The 15,234-nt window shown below is 36.6% G+C and overlaps 1 protein-coding gene across 3 annotated transcripts; it reads left to right on the forward strand.

The window, feature by feature from the left end:
* The first annotated feature begins 10,432 nt into the window (after positions 1-10,432).
* On the forward strand, positions 10,433-14,787 carry PEX14 (peroxin 14). 3 transcript variants are annotated; one of them, XM_078575050.1, is made up of 12 exons: positions 10,433-10,688; positions 11,028-11,284; positions 11,425-11,473; positions 12,079-12,245; positions 12,381-12,567; positions 12,643-12,792; positions 12,890-12,963; positions 13,033-13,066; positions 13,149-13,216; positions 13,468-13,512; positions 14,001-14,069; positions 14,149-14,787. In XM_078575050.1, exons 1-12 carry the CDS (start codon positions 10,601-10,603, stop codon positions 14,563-14,565), a joined length of 1,605 nt encoding a protein of 534 aa, XP_078431176.1. In that variant the 5' UTR covers positions 10,433-10,600; the 3' UTR covers positions 14,566-14,787. The 3 variants fall into 3 exon arrangements, with proteins under 3 accessions (XP_078431176.1, XP_078431177.1, XP_078431175.1); XM_078575049.1 differs by having other exon boundaries at positions 10,437-10,688; positions 12,067-12,245; XM_078575051.1 differs by lacking the exons at positions 13,033-13,066; positions 13,149-13,216 and having other exon boundaries at positions 10,434-10,688; positions 12,067-12,245.
* Positions 14,788-15,234: the final 447 nt, after the last annotated feature.

Consider the following 15,234-nt stretch of genomic DNA (forward strand, 5'->3'; position numbering starts at 1 on the left):
TATGATGTAATGTTGATAAAAATATGGGCATAAGTAATTGATGATAATAAAAGAAACAATGCGCGGTGATGATTGTTACTGAGGATCCTTTTGTTCCACCAGGATCATTGCAATTTGAAAATGTAAGTAAGCTTTCCCTCTTCTCTGCTACCTAACCTAAAACACCCAAGACACGAAGAAGAAGCTTACATTGTTTACTCTTTCAATCAGTCCACAAATGTAAGAAGTAATTTCAGCCAAAAAATTACAAAGATCAACGGTTCAATTTATAGTTCTAGAACACAAAAGGAACAAGAGAATATAAAGAAAAATCCACCCTCAAAATTTCAGCTCAATCATTGTTTTGGATCATCAGATAGCAAGATCTATAGTTGGAGCAATCCTGATGATCCATTTTATTATTATTATTCTCTCTCCTTGTGAGCACTATTGCCAATTCATCTTTTTATATTAACAGTTTCTGAATCTTTCATTATTTCTTTTTCACAAATAGTTGACTTTTTCTTGTCATTCGTGATAAAAAGGAATAAAAGGTGCATTATATAAATAATAAACATGTGACATTGTCATATGAAATGTCAACATGTTTTCTTTTGTATTTAATGAAATGCTGATGTGTGTCATTCTTGTCATAATAAAGCACATTTAAGGATTGCATAATGTGATGACATGGATTGTGACACCACATCAGCATGCTTTTTATTTTTATCTTTGAGGAATGCATAAAATAATGATTTGTTTTATTGGAAACCACATAAAGTCTATGTTATCAGTGGACATTTCTATGCAATGGGGTATGTAACAACCACAACCTTTGCACTCCATGCATCATATTTTATAACTCTTTTAAGTGAAAAGAAACCATAAACTTGGTATAATATAAAAATTTTATCTTGAAATACAAATGGATCCAAATATAAAATATTTTATGGGACAATATTTTGAGCCACTATAGGTTGATATTGTCAAATTTTCATTCAGTTTATCACAACACTTGCATTGTCTAGGTCGTTATTTGATCATTAAAACTTACACATAAACCTTCTTAGTCAAGGACAAAAAATTCAGCTACTTAACTTTTTTAGGACTAATTGAACAGATGTTATCACAATTAATTAAATTAAAACATTCTAGTCCAAGTATGGGAGTGATGTCATGTGATAGAGATATCTTAATGATGGATGATATTTTTTATATACACATATTTAATTATACAACTTTAAATGAGCATAGATTGGAGATTTTTTATATTGGAGAATGCATGTTTCTATGTCCCAGATTAAATAATTAGAAGAAGATCGTTCTAATACTCACATTCACCCTATTATCATTCTCGTTGACTGACTGTGTGCCTGTTTTGAGAGAATATAAGATGTAACAATAAGAATATATATAATATAAATTTGGTTAGTTGTTATTATTAATTCATCAATTTATAGGAATTTAGAGGCTTCTAATTGAGTCCATATCTGTCATTATAGACACCTAATGGAGTATTTATTTGTAAATAGTTAGATATTCGTAATGCCATTATCTATATCTAGTGAATCAAGAATATTTGATTTTGAAGCATAATACAGCAAAATAATCATTTTATTTGATTACATATTATCTTGTTAAGAAATCAAAACAGGAATAAACTTGTACATAGAGGAAGATATGATGGAGGTTTTTCTATCGCACTTCGGCCCTAAAATTCATAAATTATCTTCTTTATATTATAACTATATCCGTACACCCTATTATATCCATATCTCAGTATGAAGAAAAGCAAATTGATATTTCATTAAAAATCCAGATAAATGATGGAGGGCTTGAATTAGCTGTTTGGGTCAGGCTTTTTTTTTGGTTATTGAAGCTCCAGACAAAAGATGATATCTAAATATTGGAACCATTGAATATCAAGATATGATTTTCTTACAGACTGCCAGATTGATCAAAAGGGACTTATCTCTACCTTTTTCTCAAAATTGAATTTTCAAACATAATTAAATTTGGTCAAAATGAGAGATGAGTTAATGGCATTCATACTTGGAGATCTTACAATGAAATTTCCAAAACTCTTGGGGAGGAATTTTACCTTAAAAATGGAATTGATTCGGAATGCGGTATAGAGGAAAATAGTAATGAAAAAGAATCAAAGTTCACTCCGAAGTCAGCAAATTCACTCCTTGAAGGCTAATGGTGTTGAGAGTTATCACGACCAAAGGAGATGGCTTAGAATCCAGGATGAAATGACTTATAAGTTCCTCTCATGATTTCCATAGGGGTCCTGAGTAAATTCTCAAGCTTTGGCGCCACATTGGAGATTAAATCATTCTCCACTCTTTTAAATGAGGAAGAAAAGGATAAGGTGAAGTTAAAAGGAAGGCAAATAGGGATCTTCATTGAGATCACACTGTGCAGTTATGTTAGCAGGCCATGCCATGTTGGCCTATGATGGGCTCCACCCACATTCAAAAAAGGGCATAGAGACCTAATCCACTAGGGTGGTCCCCAGGTCCCAAAAAATTGATCTAGAGAGTAATGTCCACATAAACAGTATGACAGGCTGACAAGCTAACATGGAAATCATTGAATGAACCATTTGATCCATGTGGCAAGAGAGATTGACATGTGATCCAATGTGCAGATTCCATGTGATAGCCATAAAAATATCTAAAATCTATAAATGAAAACTTAAAATTCATTTATATAAGTGTGTTAATCAACCTTCTCATGATAATTATGACAAGGTGGTTAAACTATACTTTTAAATCATTCTTCTGGTGGTGATTTGCCAAGAATCATCATTAGGAACTGATCCCAAAAATAATATAGATTAAATACATTAAGAATCATCCTTAAAGTCATAGAGATCATATCATGACCATCATATCTTACCATCTTCCAGGATTGAATCAAATTGAATATTTTTTGGTGGAATTATCTGGTAGTAGACTGGTAATTAAGGTGTACAATCAGCCCATCAAGGATATTCTTTGTGGGCCTTGGGCTGGTTGACTTGAAATAAATACTTATATAATTTCAAATATTATAAAAATGAATGTGTTCTCTAACCACATGTTACTGACATTATGTGGTCATCAAATATATCACACCTATATGTCATATCTATCAATTATTATTTTAAAGATGAAATCCTACATACGTGCAATGACTTGGAGAGTTATGATGCCACCATAACACAATGATCATTATTCTTTAAACATGTATTCTAAATATTCCTTTTCAAAGGAAACTTGTGACAGATATGAACCTATCTAGATAGACGAGTATTATTTTGCCTGAATTGTATGATACTAAGGACATGTGGTGGGTGCTCTTTAGGGAAAGAGATAAGTGAATTCAAATGTATGAATCCTTGAATTCTATTATACCTAAAAATAAGTTTGATACATATCAACAATCATGTAGGTGGCCCTTAGACCTGAGACACCAATTACATATTAGGGATGGATATGTTTAGACTACAACTTGTGAGTCCCTAATCATGGGTTTGAAATGAGTCTTAGCTCTAATAGATCATTAAGGATGCAAAGTTGATTGAGTGATCAAGATGGGATCATTCCCCCTCATTATAGGGGGAGATTGACTCAAGGAAGAATATCCATTAAATCCCAGGCCACTTTAGTGGAAATATCAGAGAAAGTGTTCTTTGAGGCTATCTCCACAGATTAATACATACTATAATCACTCATTTGGAGTATATAATTAACTATACCCTAAGTCATTTGGGAGTCTTGGATAGATGAATATTATATATACATGGTGACCAATGGCAATAGTCATTGCATTAGAGAGTTGACCTATGATAACAAGCATTTTAGTAGCTTAATATCACCATATTTACATGTATATTTGTATTAAATTAATTATATATGGATGTTATCAATAGTAGAATGATTAAATTTATTTCAGAATGGTATTCTGAATTTTCATAAATTTTGTGTATTTTTCGGAGATTTTTCTGACATTAAATTATAACAGAATATAATTTTCTAAGTTAGAATATAATTTTTCTGTACATTAAATTTGTAAATTCATTGTTTTCTAAGTAGAAATATATATTTATTTGTATTTTGGGCCTTTATTATATTAAATATGAAATTCAAAACATATTTTAAATCTTTTATTTTGTGACTCCACATGTCGCCATTTGATTCATTGAACAACAACAAATCAGAGTTAGCGATAATGATGGGTGATAACCAGTCATTAACCTACTTAATGATTGGCGTCAGCCAATCATTTAGCTAAGCAATTATGACATTGCAATTAGCAATGCCATAATTGCATTTAATGTAATCGCAATTACCTTTTACTTTTTCCTAGTGCATGTGAGTGGACCAATAAAAAAAGAGAGGCTCTTTTTTGCAATAAATGCATGCATGGACCGAGGCAAAACATATTAAAAAATGATTACTCTTCCTTTATCTCTCTCCTTGGAATGGTCAAACATTACGACTGCATTGAGTTGTCATATGACACATGGTGCCTTTTTGGGGCTTTCTCGTTGCTGCTGCATCGCCACATCAGCTGCGAGCTAGTTAATTTATAATATATTTAAATATCATAATACTTTTTTTCTCCCATTTTTCCCTTTTGTTCACAGTGACACGTAGTGCAACGAGAGCATTCGATCGCAGATGACGAGGAATAATCTCAACCAATTATCACATTCAACACTTGGATGAGACAAACCCTAATGGAATGACGTGATGGTGTTGACGAGGACAAGGGGAGAAAAAATATTTGAATTAAATCAATGGTTAGGAATCATCCAACTTCCAGGCTTGAACTCAAATTGAGCTGATTTTTAAGGTCAGCTTCATCTTTCAGTCCTCTATCCATCCATATGGTTAGATCTATAAATTGAGCCCCGACCTTTGTAAAAAACATCTTTAACCTCACTTCCTCCTAGAGAGGCAGATTGAAAGAAAGTGAAGTTTTTAAGGTCCATGAAGTGTTCCAGGTGTCTCTAGTATTTGGAGAGGTTCAATAGAGAAGTGGGGACGTTGATCTGCTGTAGGAAGACACCTTGATCCCGGTGGAATTTAGGGATCTTAGGTTAACCTCTTGCCTTATGTTGAGTTTTCTCCAACACATAGTTAGTTTACCCATCATCACCATCCATCACCTTCATCCATTACCCTCATTCATCAACTTCCGTCATCATCCATTTCATGTCTTCTCCTACATTGTGATGCTCTCGTCACCTACTACTTTCTTACCCATTCAAGCAAAATTACATCACCACCTCTCTCAATTCTACCATCATTCTTGATATCTCCATTGTTGTATCCTCTACCGTCCATGTCACTACGCCACCATCATGATCCCATCTCATCTCTCCATCTTCATCTATCACAAAGCCTAAATAATAAAACCCTAATTCTCCCTCTCTCATCTCAGCATCATGATCACTATCTGTTGCGTTCTAGATGCCTTTGATCTGGATGAAGAAATCAAAATGATTTGCAGTAGAAGACTTTTGCGAAATCGAATGGCATCGACAAAAACAAATTACCTTTGCACGGATCACATCCATGATTTCTTGGATCCGAGAGGGAAAAGAGTCGAGCTTCTCAAGTGTACAACCTCTAGACGTATCCATGCAGTCCTCGTCCCATTGGATCTCCTCCTCTTGACGAGCCCCGTTCTACCTCCATCATCATTCTTACTTCGTCCCGATCGCATCGAGAGTAGAGAGGGGGTGTGGGGAGAAGGGAGAAGAAGGGGAAGGCCCCTGAACAATTCTGTCCTGAGTGAATTTCGTTCAAGGTATTCCCCTATTTATACTAAGTGGGTATTTTTCATAAAAACCCCTAAACTTTAGTATATCTTATGATGTCCAAAAGACCATTTGCGTGTAACCCTGTAGGCCCATGTATCAGTCTAGTTAATGACTCTAGTGGCTCAATAACCTTTATTTTCCTTAAAAATAAATTAATTATATCATCATATAGATTGATTAACATCGGATTGATTTAACACAATCGATAGGTTGAGTCTCCAACACGTGGGGTGCCAAGCTACACCTCGTGCTCTAGAAGATACAAAGGAGTGTGTATTGACTCACATGAAACTTGTTCTTCATCGATTACTATGCACGTATAATCCCTCATCCACTTGATGCTCCTTGGATGACTTAGGGTACAGTCAACTATCAAACCCTAATCGATTATCTGAGTTAGTATTGATGCATTCAGAAATTATCGGAGAACTCTTCTCCTATATTTTGCTGGTAAGGCCAAGGACTTCATCGCATCATCTTCCTTGAGCTGTCACCTCTTATACCGAGGGTGGATAATCCCATCTTGGTCACTCAATCGTCTTCATGAACTTCTTAATGTACCTAAACTTAGACAATTTAAAATCCCATGATTAGGGACGCGTAGATCATAGAGTTAAAGTACAACTATCCGTCTGCAATACGTCTTTGGTATCTCAGGTCTAAGAACCACGAACACAACCGTGAGATGAATCAACCTGATTGACAGTTCGAAATAATACAATTCAGGGATTTGTACGGATAAATTCATTGGACTCTTTCCACTAAAGAACACCGACCATCTATCCTTATTGTCTCCATACTAATGGCTAGGGGACCGGCCATACTCATCAAATGTGTGAGGCTAGATAGTGTAATTCTATCCGGATACTTCAATGTCCTTCTCGTGTATCCTTCAAATAGGAATATTTAGAGCACATGCTTAAAGGCTAGTGTCTTTGTATTACGATCTCATCATAATTCACTTGTTCCGATCATGTATTCATGAACTTCATTATAAACATCACATGGCACTATAATGAATATGTTATACCAATGAACATCGAACGAGATGTAAAATGTGTGATTGGCTTACCGGCCACATATAGTTCCATCACTATCGTCACACTTTCACTACAATGTATGTTATACATAATTCCTCTCATCTTGATGACTTCACCCGATTGAGATCAATATTTCCCTAACTTCCATTCCTCGTGGAGACAACACTTACTTGTCACTAGCTAACTAAATTATTTACGAGTATAGGTTTATAAAATTTGAGTTTATCAACCTAGTCTTTTTTATCTTCTAGGGCATAATATTGAGTTTGGCACCCCACAAACTGACGACTTAACCAACGAATTGGATTAAATCGATCGTTGATTAATTTATATAAACATTGACATGCTTTATTTATAAGGTTGGCAAATAATGGTTATTGGGCCTTTGAAATTAGTAACTGGACGGATGCATGGGCCTTTGAAGTTAATAATAGTTATTGGTCACACATAAGATTTTTGGACTTTGCTGGATATACTCTAAGTTCGGAGTATTTTATGACATATACAAGATAGCAATTTTTATAAAAAGTTTCCAAAGAGTATATATAAAGGGGGAACCCTCACTGGATATCCATGTGAGACAATTTGAGTGCCCTCCTCTTTCTTCTCTTGTTCTTCCCAAGTGTTGCTTAGTGAGAATAGATGAAGAGGGAACAACATTTTTAGTAGCACATTTTGAGGGAAAGAAGAGGAGGCATAGGGTTTTAAATATTGTGTGGACATATATAATGGACAAACATCTAAAAAATTGAAGATGCTTATTCAAATAATTAATAATTTAATAGATTTTTTATCTGTAAAGTGATATATATATATTTTTTTTCACTTTACATATGCATCTTCAATATGATATTTTACTATGAAATCAATTTTGGATCCAGTTGATATAGGCCGCAAAGTTAAGCTGGTTAACCGTACCTTTAGTCATTTGTGAGTCTTGTGTGAATGAACGATAATACATAAATGGCAAATGATGATGGTAAAAGTTCTGAGAGAGTTCATTCCCTATTTTCTATCATCCAGAGAAAAAGGTATATCTTGGCAAGGTTGGGGTGGAAATTGAACCTTTATTAATCAATATATATATGTTGATCAATAAAGGTATATATTGGGTTATATTGATCATATATTAATCAATATATATATATATGTACATATAGTTCATTGATAAGGTTGGTGAATAAGTTTTATCAGGCTAATAATGTTGTTAAATAGATTGATACATGGGCCTCAATGATCACTTGCACAAAATCTATGGGACATTGGTGGATGCACAAACTTATAAAAAAATTTATAAAAATATCCCAAATTAATATTATTTGGGGGACACTCATTTTCCCATGCCAGCGAGATTTGGGAACTCTCACCTTTTTTCTCCCCTTCCAGAGTGATTGAAGGGTAACAGGACCAATCAGATCTTCAAGTAGAAATGAATAAGTTCAAGATGAACTCCACCATTCTAACAATCAAGAGGATACTTGGAAAGATCAGACACATCAAGGGCTTGAAGGTATACTTCCAAAGAGAAAAGTCAGAGTGGAATCAGTTCCACACAAGGTAATGTGATCGTCTTAAGTTCAATACCTTAAATCTGATTCCATTCCTACAATTTTTATGATTTCAAAAAACCCAACATCATGAAAGCCCATCGCAAAATTATCTTAAAATGATGAAAAATTATAAAAAAATATGAATATTTATTTTTCCACTCTAGAAACATTCACCTCAAAATTTTACACAATTACAATTTAAATGTTTGATGTTAAGCTCAAATCAATATATTGAGGTAAAACGCTCATTTTCCTGAGTTAATGTTGATACTACGTAGGTATGAGGTGACTTAATATGTTTTATAATGATAAAGTAATGTTATTATGATATGAGTCACATATTATCAGATGGGAATCCCAAATAGTAAAGAGGGGGAGACCACTCAAAGGATTTAGACATCCCAAATTGCGTTTGATAAGATTAAATCATACCCTTCTGTTAACACTCAAGTGGGACCTCCTAAATGGTTGCTTCAATTTGGACAATTGGTGCCCTTTGATACTCACTAGGTAGAGTTCACATTAGGCTCCCCTCTTTCTTGGGAGCGAGTTATGGTACTTGGAGGCATGTCGTAATGTGTGATTCATACATCCTTTATAAGAATTCTATCATCCACATCATTTCCATTCAAAACAACGATAAAATCAGGTGAAACCTATGTTCTTAAAACCCTCTGAATCATATGTTAGCATCTTTATTATCCATCAATTCAGAGTGTTCTTCAAACCCTATGAATCATAGGCTAACATATTTATTCTCCATCAATGTTCTGGTGTTTTTCAATAACTTTTTTAGTGAGTTAACATCATATGATATTATTCCTGAATTTATCAGTCTTCACCAATCAAAATCTAGCTTCATAATATATGTCACCTCCCCGCAAGTCTGCTGACGACGGTTAGTCTTCTTCTCTGACGTCTATTCTACTCTTACTCTCTCTAGCTCTCTCTCTCTCTCATCTTTCTCTCTAACTCTCTATCTCTCTTATTCTCTCGCCCTAGCTCTCTGTCTCTCTCTTATTTTCTCTCTCGAGCTCTCTATCTCTCTTGTTCTCTCTTCCTAGCTCTCTGTCTCTCTCTTATTTTCTCTCTCTAGCTCTCTATCTCTCTTTTTCTCTCTCCCTAGCTCTCTGTCTCTCTCTTATTTTCTCTCTCTAGCTCTCTATCTCTCTATCTCTCTTGTTCTCTCTCCCTAGCTCTCTCTCTCTCTTATTTTCTCTCTAGCTCTCTATCTCTCTTGTTCTCTCTCACTAGCACTCTATCTCTCTTATTTTCTCTCTCTAGCTCTCTATCTCTCTTGTTCTCTCTCACTAGCACTCTATCTCTCTTATTTTCTCTCTCTAGCTCTCTATCTCTCTTGTTCTCTCTCACTAGCACTCTATCTCTCTTATTTTCTCTCTCTAGCTCTCTATCTCTCTTGTTCTCTCTCCCTAGCTCTCTATCTCTCTCTTATTTTCTCTCTCTAGCCCTCCATCTCTCTTGTTCTCTCAGTCTAGCCCTATATCTTTCTCCCTCTAGCTCTCTGTCTCATATACTCTCTCTTGTTCTCTCTTATGCTCTCTCTAGCTCTCTATCTCTTATGCTCTCTCTAGCTCTCTATCTCTTATGCTCTCTCTAGCTCTCTATCTCTTATTCTCTCTCTAGCTCTCTATCTCTTATACTCTCTTATTCTCTCTAGTCTCTATCTAGCTCTCTAAGTTTTATACTCACTCTCTTATTCTCTCTCTAGCTCTCTATCTCTCTCTCTCTTGTTCTCTCTCTAGCTCTCTATCTCTCTCTCTTGTTCTCTTTCTAGCTCTCTATCTCTCTTGTTCTCTCTCTAAAGCTCTCTGTCTCTCTCTCTCTCTTGTTCTCTCTCTATAGCTCTCTCTCTCTCTTCTCTCTATATAGCTCTCTATCTCTCTCTCTTTCTTGTTTTCTCTCTACTGCTCTCTATTTCTCTCTCTCTCTTGTTCTCTCTATATAGCCCTCTATCTCTCTCTCTCTTTCTTGTTTTCTCTCTATAGCTCTCTATCTGTCTCTCTCTCTCTCTCTTGTTCTCTCTCTCCATCCCTTGTTCTCTCTCTCCATCCCTTGTTCTCTCTCTCCATCTCTTGTTCTCTCACTTATCTTCCCAGCGCCGCTTGCTGTTACGGTTCTCCCGTCTCATCTCATAATACTCTTGGGAGCCGAGAAATTCAAGGGGGGAAGGCGGTGCTACAGCAAAGTCGCCTATGGCGACTCAATCGACGGCGTCTCCCAATTCGATCGCTGCCGACGCGAAATCTCAAGAATTGCCAACGTCTCCCGACTTGGCAAATGGTAAAGTTTTCATCTTTCCCCTTGGGGTTTGCCCTACGTTGAGGAATCGGAAGTTATTCAGGAGTGAAAATTATTCGACCGGAAGAAACAGAAGTGATTTTCGTTCATCGCCCGCGTTTGATTTGTGCGTTTCAACCCCAAAGTTTGATGCTTTACTGAATACCCAATTACTTTCGAACTTTTCTATTGGTTTATGAAAAGATGCAAATGGAAAATAATTCATCTTGAAAGGCTTGATTCTCGTCATGGAAGATTCACGAATATTGGCTGTTTTTCATCTTTTTTCTTCGTCTTCTCTTGGAAGCTCATGTCTAATTGCCAGTTCGCGTTGATCTTCAGCATCCGCAACGATTAAATCGGTTGAAGGGGATGGCAAAATTGCCCAAACGTCATCGGGGGAGACATCCACTGATGCCTTCATCAAAGCCATAACTGCACCTCAAGAACAACCAATGAGGGAGGAACAAATTCAAAACGCCGTCAAGTTTCTCTCACATCCCAAAGTTAGAGGCTCGCCTGTAGTATACCGTCGATCTTTTCTCGAGAAGAAGGGCCTCACCAGAGAGGAAATTGATGAGGCCTTCCGTCGTGTTCCTGTAAGTAATTAATACTTGCCCTTTTTTAATTTTTCATTCTTAAATTCCATCCTTCTTCTGTTTTCTTTTCAAGTTATGCGTGTTACCATAAACAGTAGTTGATTCTTCCTGCCTGAAATTCTTTCCTCTTATTATTAAAGGATCCACCTCCAACCACGGCAGGCACCGAAACTGCAAAAACTGCTCAAGGTAGTAGGAAAGCTAGTTTTCTTTTTTATTGTTCGAGGGACAAAAACTATTTCGTTGATTTGGTTTGAAGATGACTATCAGAGGCATTTAACACAGTCTTAGTTGGTTAAGGTTAGAGCCGAAATATTTTGTTTATTTGCTCATAGTTAAACTATGGACATTGAGTTCCTTTATGAATGAATGGTTTTTGACAAACCTCGGCATTTTCAAAGAGTATTCTTCCATTCATTCAATTCACCCACAGCACGGAGTTTAACATTCTACAGACTTCCTTAAGAACTAGTCTGCTTCTAGAAAATTTCAAAAAATTTTCTGGTCTCTTCTTTGTTTCTAGAAAGTTAAACTGGCCCAAATTTTTTGTACCCCCTGCTGTAATCTTTTCGTTGTTGATATTCTCAAATTATGGCTTTTTGATTCCCAGCTAATGGTCTTCCCAAATTTTTTCAGTATTTCTTCAAAACCCTCTTCTCCCTTAATACTCGCATGAACATTAGAAGTTTTGATATCTGTGTATGGAAACTGATGTGTCGCATTTCTCTGATCATTAAATTCCTTGTTAAAATTTTTAAGCATTCATTTTTCTTCCTTTGAAGCTGGATCCCCAGAAAAGACATCGGTTGCAGTACCTTCACAAGTTCCATCTCCCACAATTCAAACAACTCTTGCACCGGCCCAGCCACCTTCCCTTCGGTCCAAGCTTCGATGGCCATACATTGTCCTGGCAGTCGGAGTTCTTGCCACTTCCGGAGCCGGGACTGCAGTGCTCTTCAAGGTTCTTGCAGAAAAAAATTGAAATAGTTTAAACTATTTTTTTAAACTTTCTTTTTTTTTTAACTATTTTTTTAAAACTTTCTTGAAACAAATTTTTAACTATTTTCTTCGTGTATCTCTCTTGGACTTCGGATAGAATGCCGTTATACCCAGGCTGAAAGCTTGGATACGTAAAGTTGTAAAGGAGGAAGATGACAGCTTGAAGAAAGAGAAATTGGGACCTGGGCCAGCTGAAGAAGCTGCAGAGGCTGCGAAAGCTGCTGCTTCTGCTGCCGCAGTTGTTGCCAAAGCATGTCAAGATCTCTTGGCTTCCCGTAATGAAGGTAACGTCCGGTCTGGTACTTTCAGCCTTATATGATCCCTTGATTTTTTACTGAGACATTTTTCATGCATTATAGAGAAGAAGTATTTCGAGACCTTTGCGGGTTTGTTAGACACTCAAGTTAAGGAGATGAAGTCGATGGGTAGTGCTATAAGAGGATTAGAATCTTTAAGAGAAAGTGTTCCACAGCCAGACAGGAGAAAAGGAGAAATCCATTACGTTTCTGGTAAGAGTATTTCATTCAGTTGTCTCAGCAATTGTCACAATTGTATCTCAATTTAGTTTGGACATGGCGATGTAAGCTATTATTCTTTGATTTCCAGGAACTGCCAGCAATGCTCGCTCTTCATTAACAAGTGACCAATCAGATTCACGGATTTCTCCTATGAATCCACAGGTAATTTGGATTTACTTCCAATATTTCATTGATTTTACTCATAATCAAGTGGTCTACATTCTTCTCTAGGGATGGAATGTGAATGGCACAGTAGATAACTCAGGTTCCCATCACGAGCCCTAACTTAGCGACCTTTCTTCTGTCTATCTTGTTATTTGACTCCTGTGAATTGAATCATGTGTCAGTGAGGCCTTCGGCAGCACCCCCGTCAACAGAATCCAGTAGTGTTCCTTACCCAAAGTCATTTGTGGAGGTATATTATGTTCATAATTTTTTGATTGCGTATAATTAGCTTCACTATGGCCTCAGTCTCTGCAAAACCTTCTGCTTTATTTTCTACTTTTAGGGCACCATATTCTGCAAACGAGTCACTATTATTTTCTGGGAGAGTTGACTCTTTTGTCATAAATTCTAAACTCATACGTTTTAAAAATACAAATAAAATTTGAAATCAGCTCAGCAATATTTTTCAGTATTCGCATAATTCCGTTTTCACTTATGCAGATCATGTCAATGGTACAAAGAGGGGAAAAGCCTCCCGGAATCAAGGTTGATGCCTTCCCTGCATTTTAATTTTGCTTTTCATCTCGTGTGCAATCCTAGGGCTAAGGTTTGGCTTGAATGAAGATGATGATCACAATTACAAATCACCATTATCATCCGGTTTCCTAGACATCATCATCATTGTCATCCATCAATTGATGAAAAATCATTATCATTATCCGGTTTCCAATAGCCACCATCATCAAATTCATTATTTTCCATAGGTTTCCAAGGTAAGATAGAGCGTTTAATCCTGTCCTTGTCATTGTCATCTCCATCCATTCAAGAGAAGCAATCATCATCATTATCCACTGTGCAATTTGTCATCAGCATCTTCATCATCATTTGGTCCAAACCACAAATACATGACAATGACCATGATGAAATTTAACGATGACGTTGACTAATTTGTCAGTCTGACAATCATACATAGGACATACAAGTTCCTTTTGTTTTCACGCCGGTGCTCAGTGGCCTTTCCTTCCTTTTCTCAGGACATAAATGACATGCCTCCAAACCCAAATCAGCCACCCTCGAACCCTCGTCTGGCACCTAGAGCCAAGGTGACCCGCATCGACCTTATTTTCTATATATTAATCTCTTAGAATTTTAGTAAGTTAAATTGGTTATCCTCTTTCACAGCCATGGGAAACTGCGGCGCAGGCCCAGCCGATTCCTGGATACAATCAGGCCTCCGATTCAGAATTGAACAAGCAGATCTCTCAGGTCAATGGGGACTCACTAGATTGGTCAGAACAGACATCCTGGAAACAGAAAGTTAGTGATGTGGAGGAGTCCAAGGTGTCTTCCTATGGAATTGGGTCAAAGAACTGGCCTGGCCGTGAGTGGGTGCCACCTCAGACGCCGTCTGTTGCCATTCCTGAATCTGCTGCTGCCATCCGCAAGCCCAAGCCCAAGCCTCCGCAGCCGCCTCCCACCTCTGCCACCACCGCCAGCGACCCACCTGCCAAGGTTGAAGATAATGAGAATTCCCAGGTTGGGATATCTGAGGCAAACCAAGTCAGTGAGATAACAGTGGAAGAAGTGAATGGCGTTTGAAGCACACAGCAGAAGGTGACTCAGGGAAATCATTGGCTTTCTTCACTCATTGAATATATACAATTGAGCTGGTGACATTGCTCCCGTTGGATATCAATTGTTCCTGGAGCTGCCTGGATGTGATACCTGCGGTAGATAGTATAAGACTACACCAGAATAAGTTGGGATGTATCAAAATGGTATTATGACGTATCACAATATTATTATTGTTGGACTGGATAATGGTAATTATCTTCATGGAAATATGAAACAGTAATTCAAACCGGGGTTTCTGCACCCATATTAATTGGAAATGTAAAACTGGGCCAACATTGGTCGAAAAATAAATATCTTGTTCTTAGTTAACAATTTGGAAAACTATCACCTGCAATAAAAAATAAAAGGCCAAATTTTTACATAATAAATTTATTTTTTAATTTCTTCCCATTTTATGTGTAGGAATTGTAGAGTTGTGTAGATAATGAACCAAATGTTAATTATCATGCTTAGGATCACTCCATTATTTCATTATTAAGGGATAAAATTATGTATGCAGTAGAGATAGCTAACATGATATAAGTCATGTCTTTGAACATTACTTTAAGCAGCACTGGTTATTTGGGATATTTCCCACTATTGGATTCCTCTAAAACATATTCCAAGACTAACTAGTTTCATCTATGGTTTATT

The sequence above is a fragment of the Wolffia australiana genome, chromosome 5 (genome assembly GCF_029677425.1).
Source record: "Wolffia australiana isolate 7733 chromosome 5, ASM2967742v1".
In the NCBI taxonomy this organism is placed as follows: domain Eukaryota; kingdom Viridiplantae; phylum Streptophyta; class Magnoliopsida; order Alismatales; family Araceae; genus Wolffia; species Wolffia australiana.

Excerpts from the sequence above, each read along its gene's own strand:
- PEX14 (XM_078575049.1), top strand. The coding sequence starts at position 10,601 with ATGGCGACTCAATCGACGGCGTCTCCCAATTCGATCGCTGCCGACGCG. Across the intron at positions 12,568-12,642 it reads CTTGGCTTCCCGTAATGAAG|AGAAGAAGTATTTCGAGACC; the intron begins GTAACGTCCGGT and ends CATGCATTATAG. Across the intron at positions 12,964-13,032 it reads TTTCTCCTATGAATCCACAG|GGATGGAATGTGAATGGCAC; the intron begins GTAATTTGGATT and ends ATTCTTCTCTAG.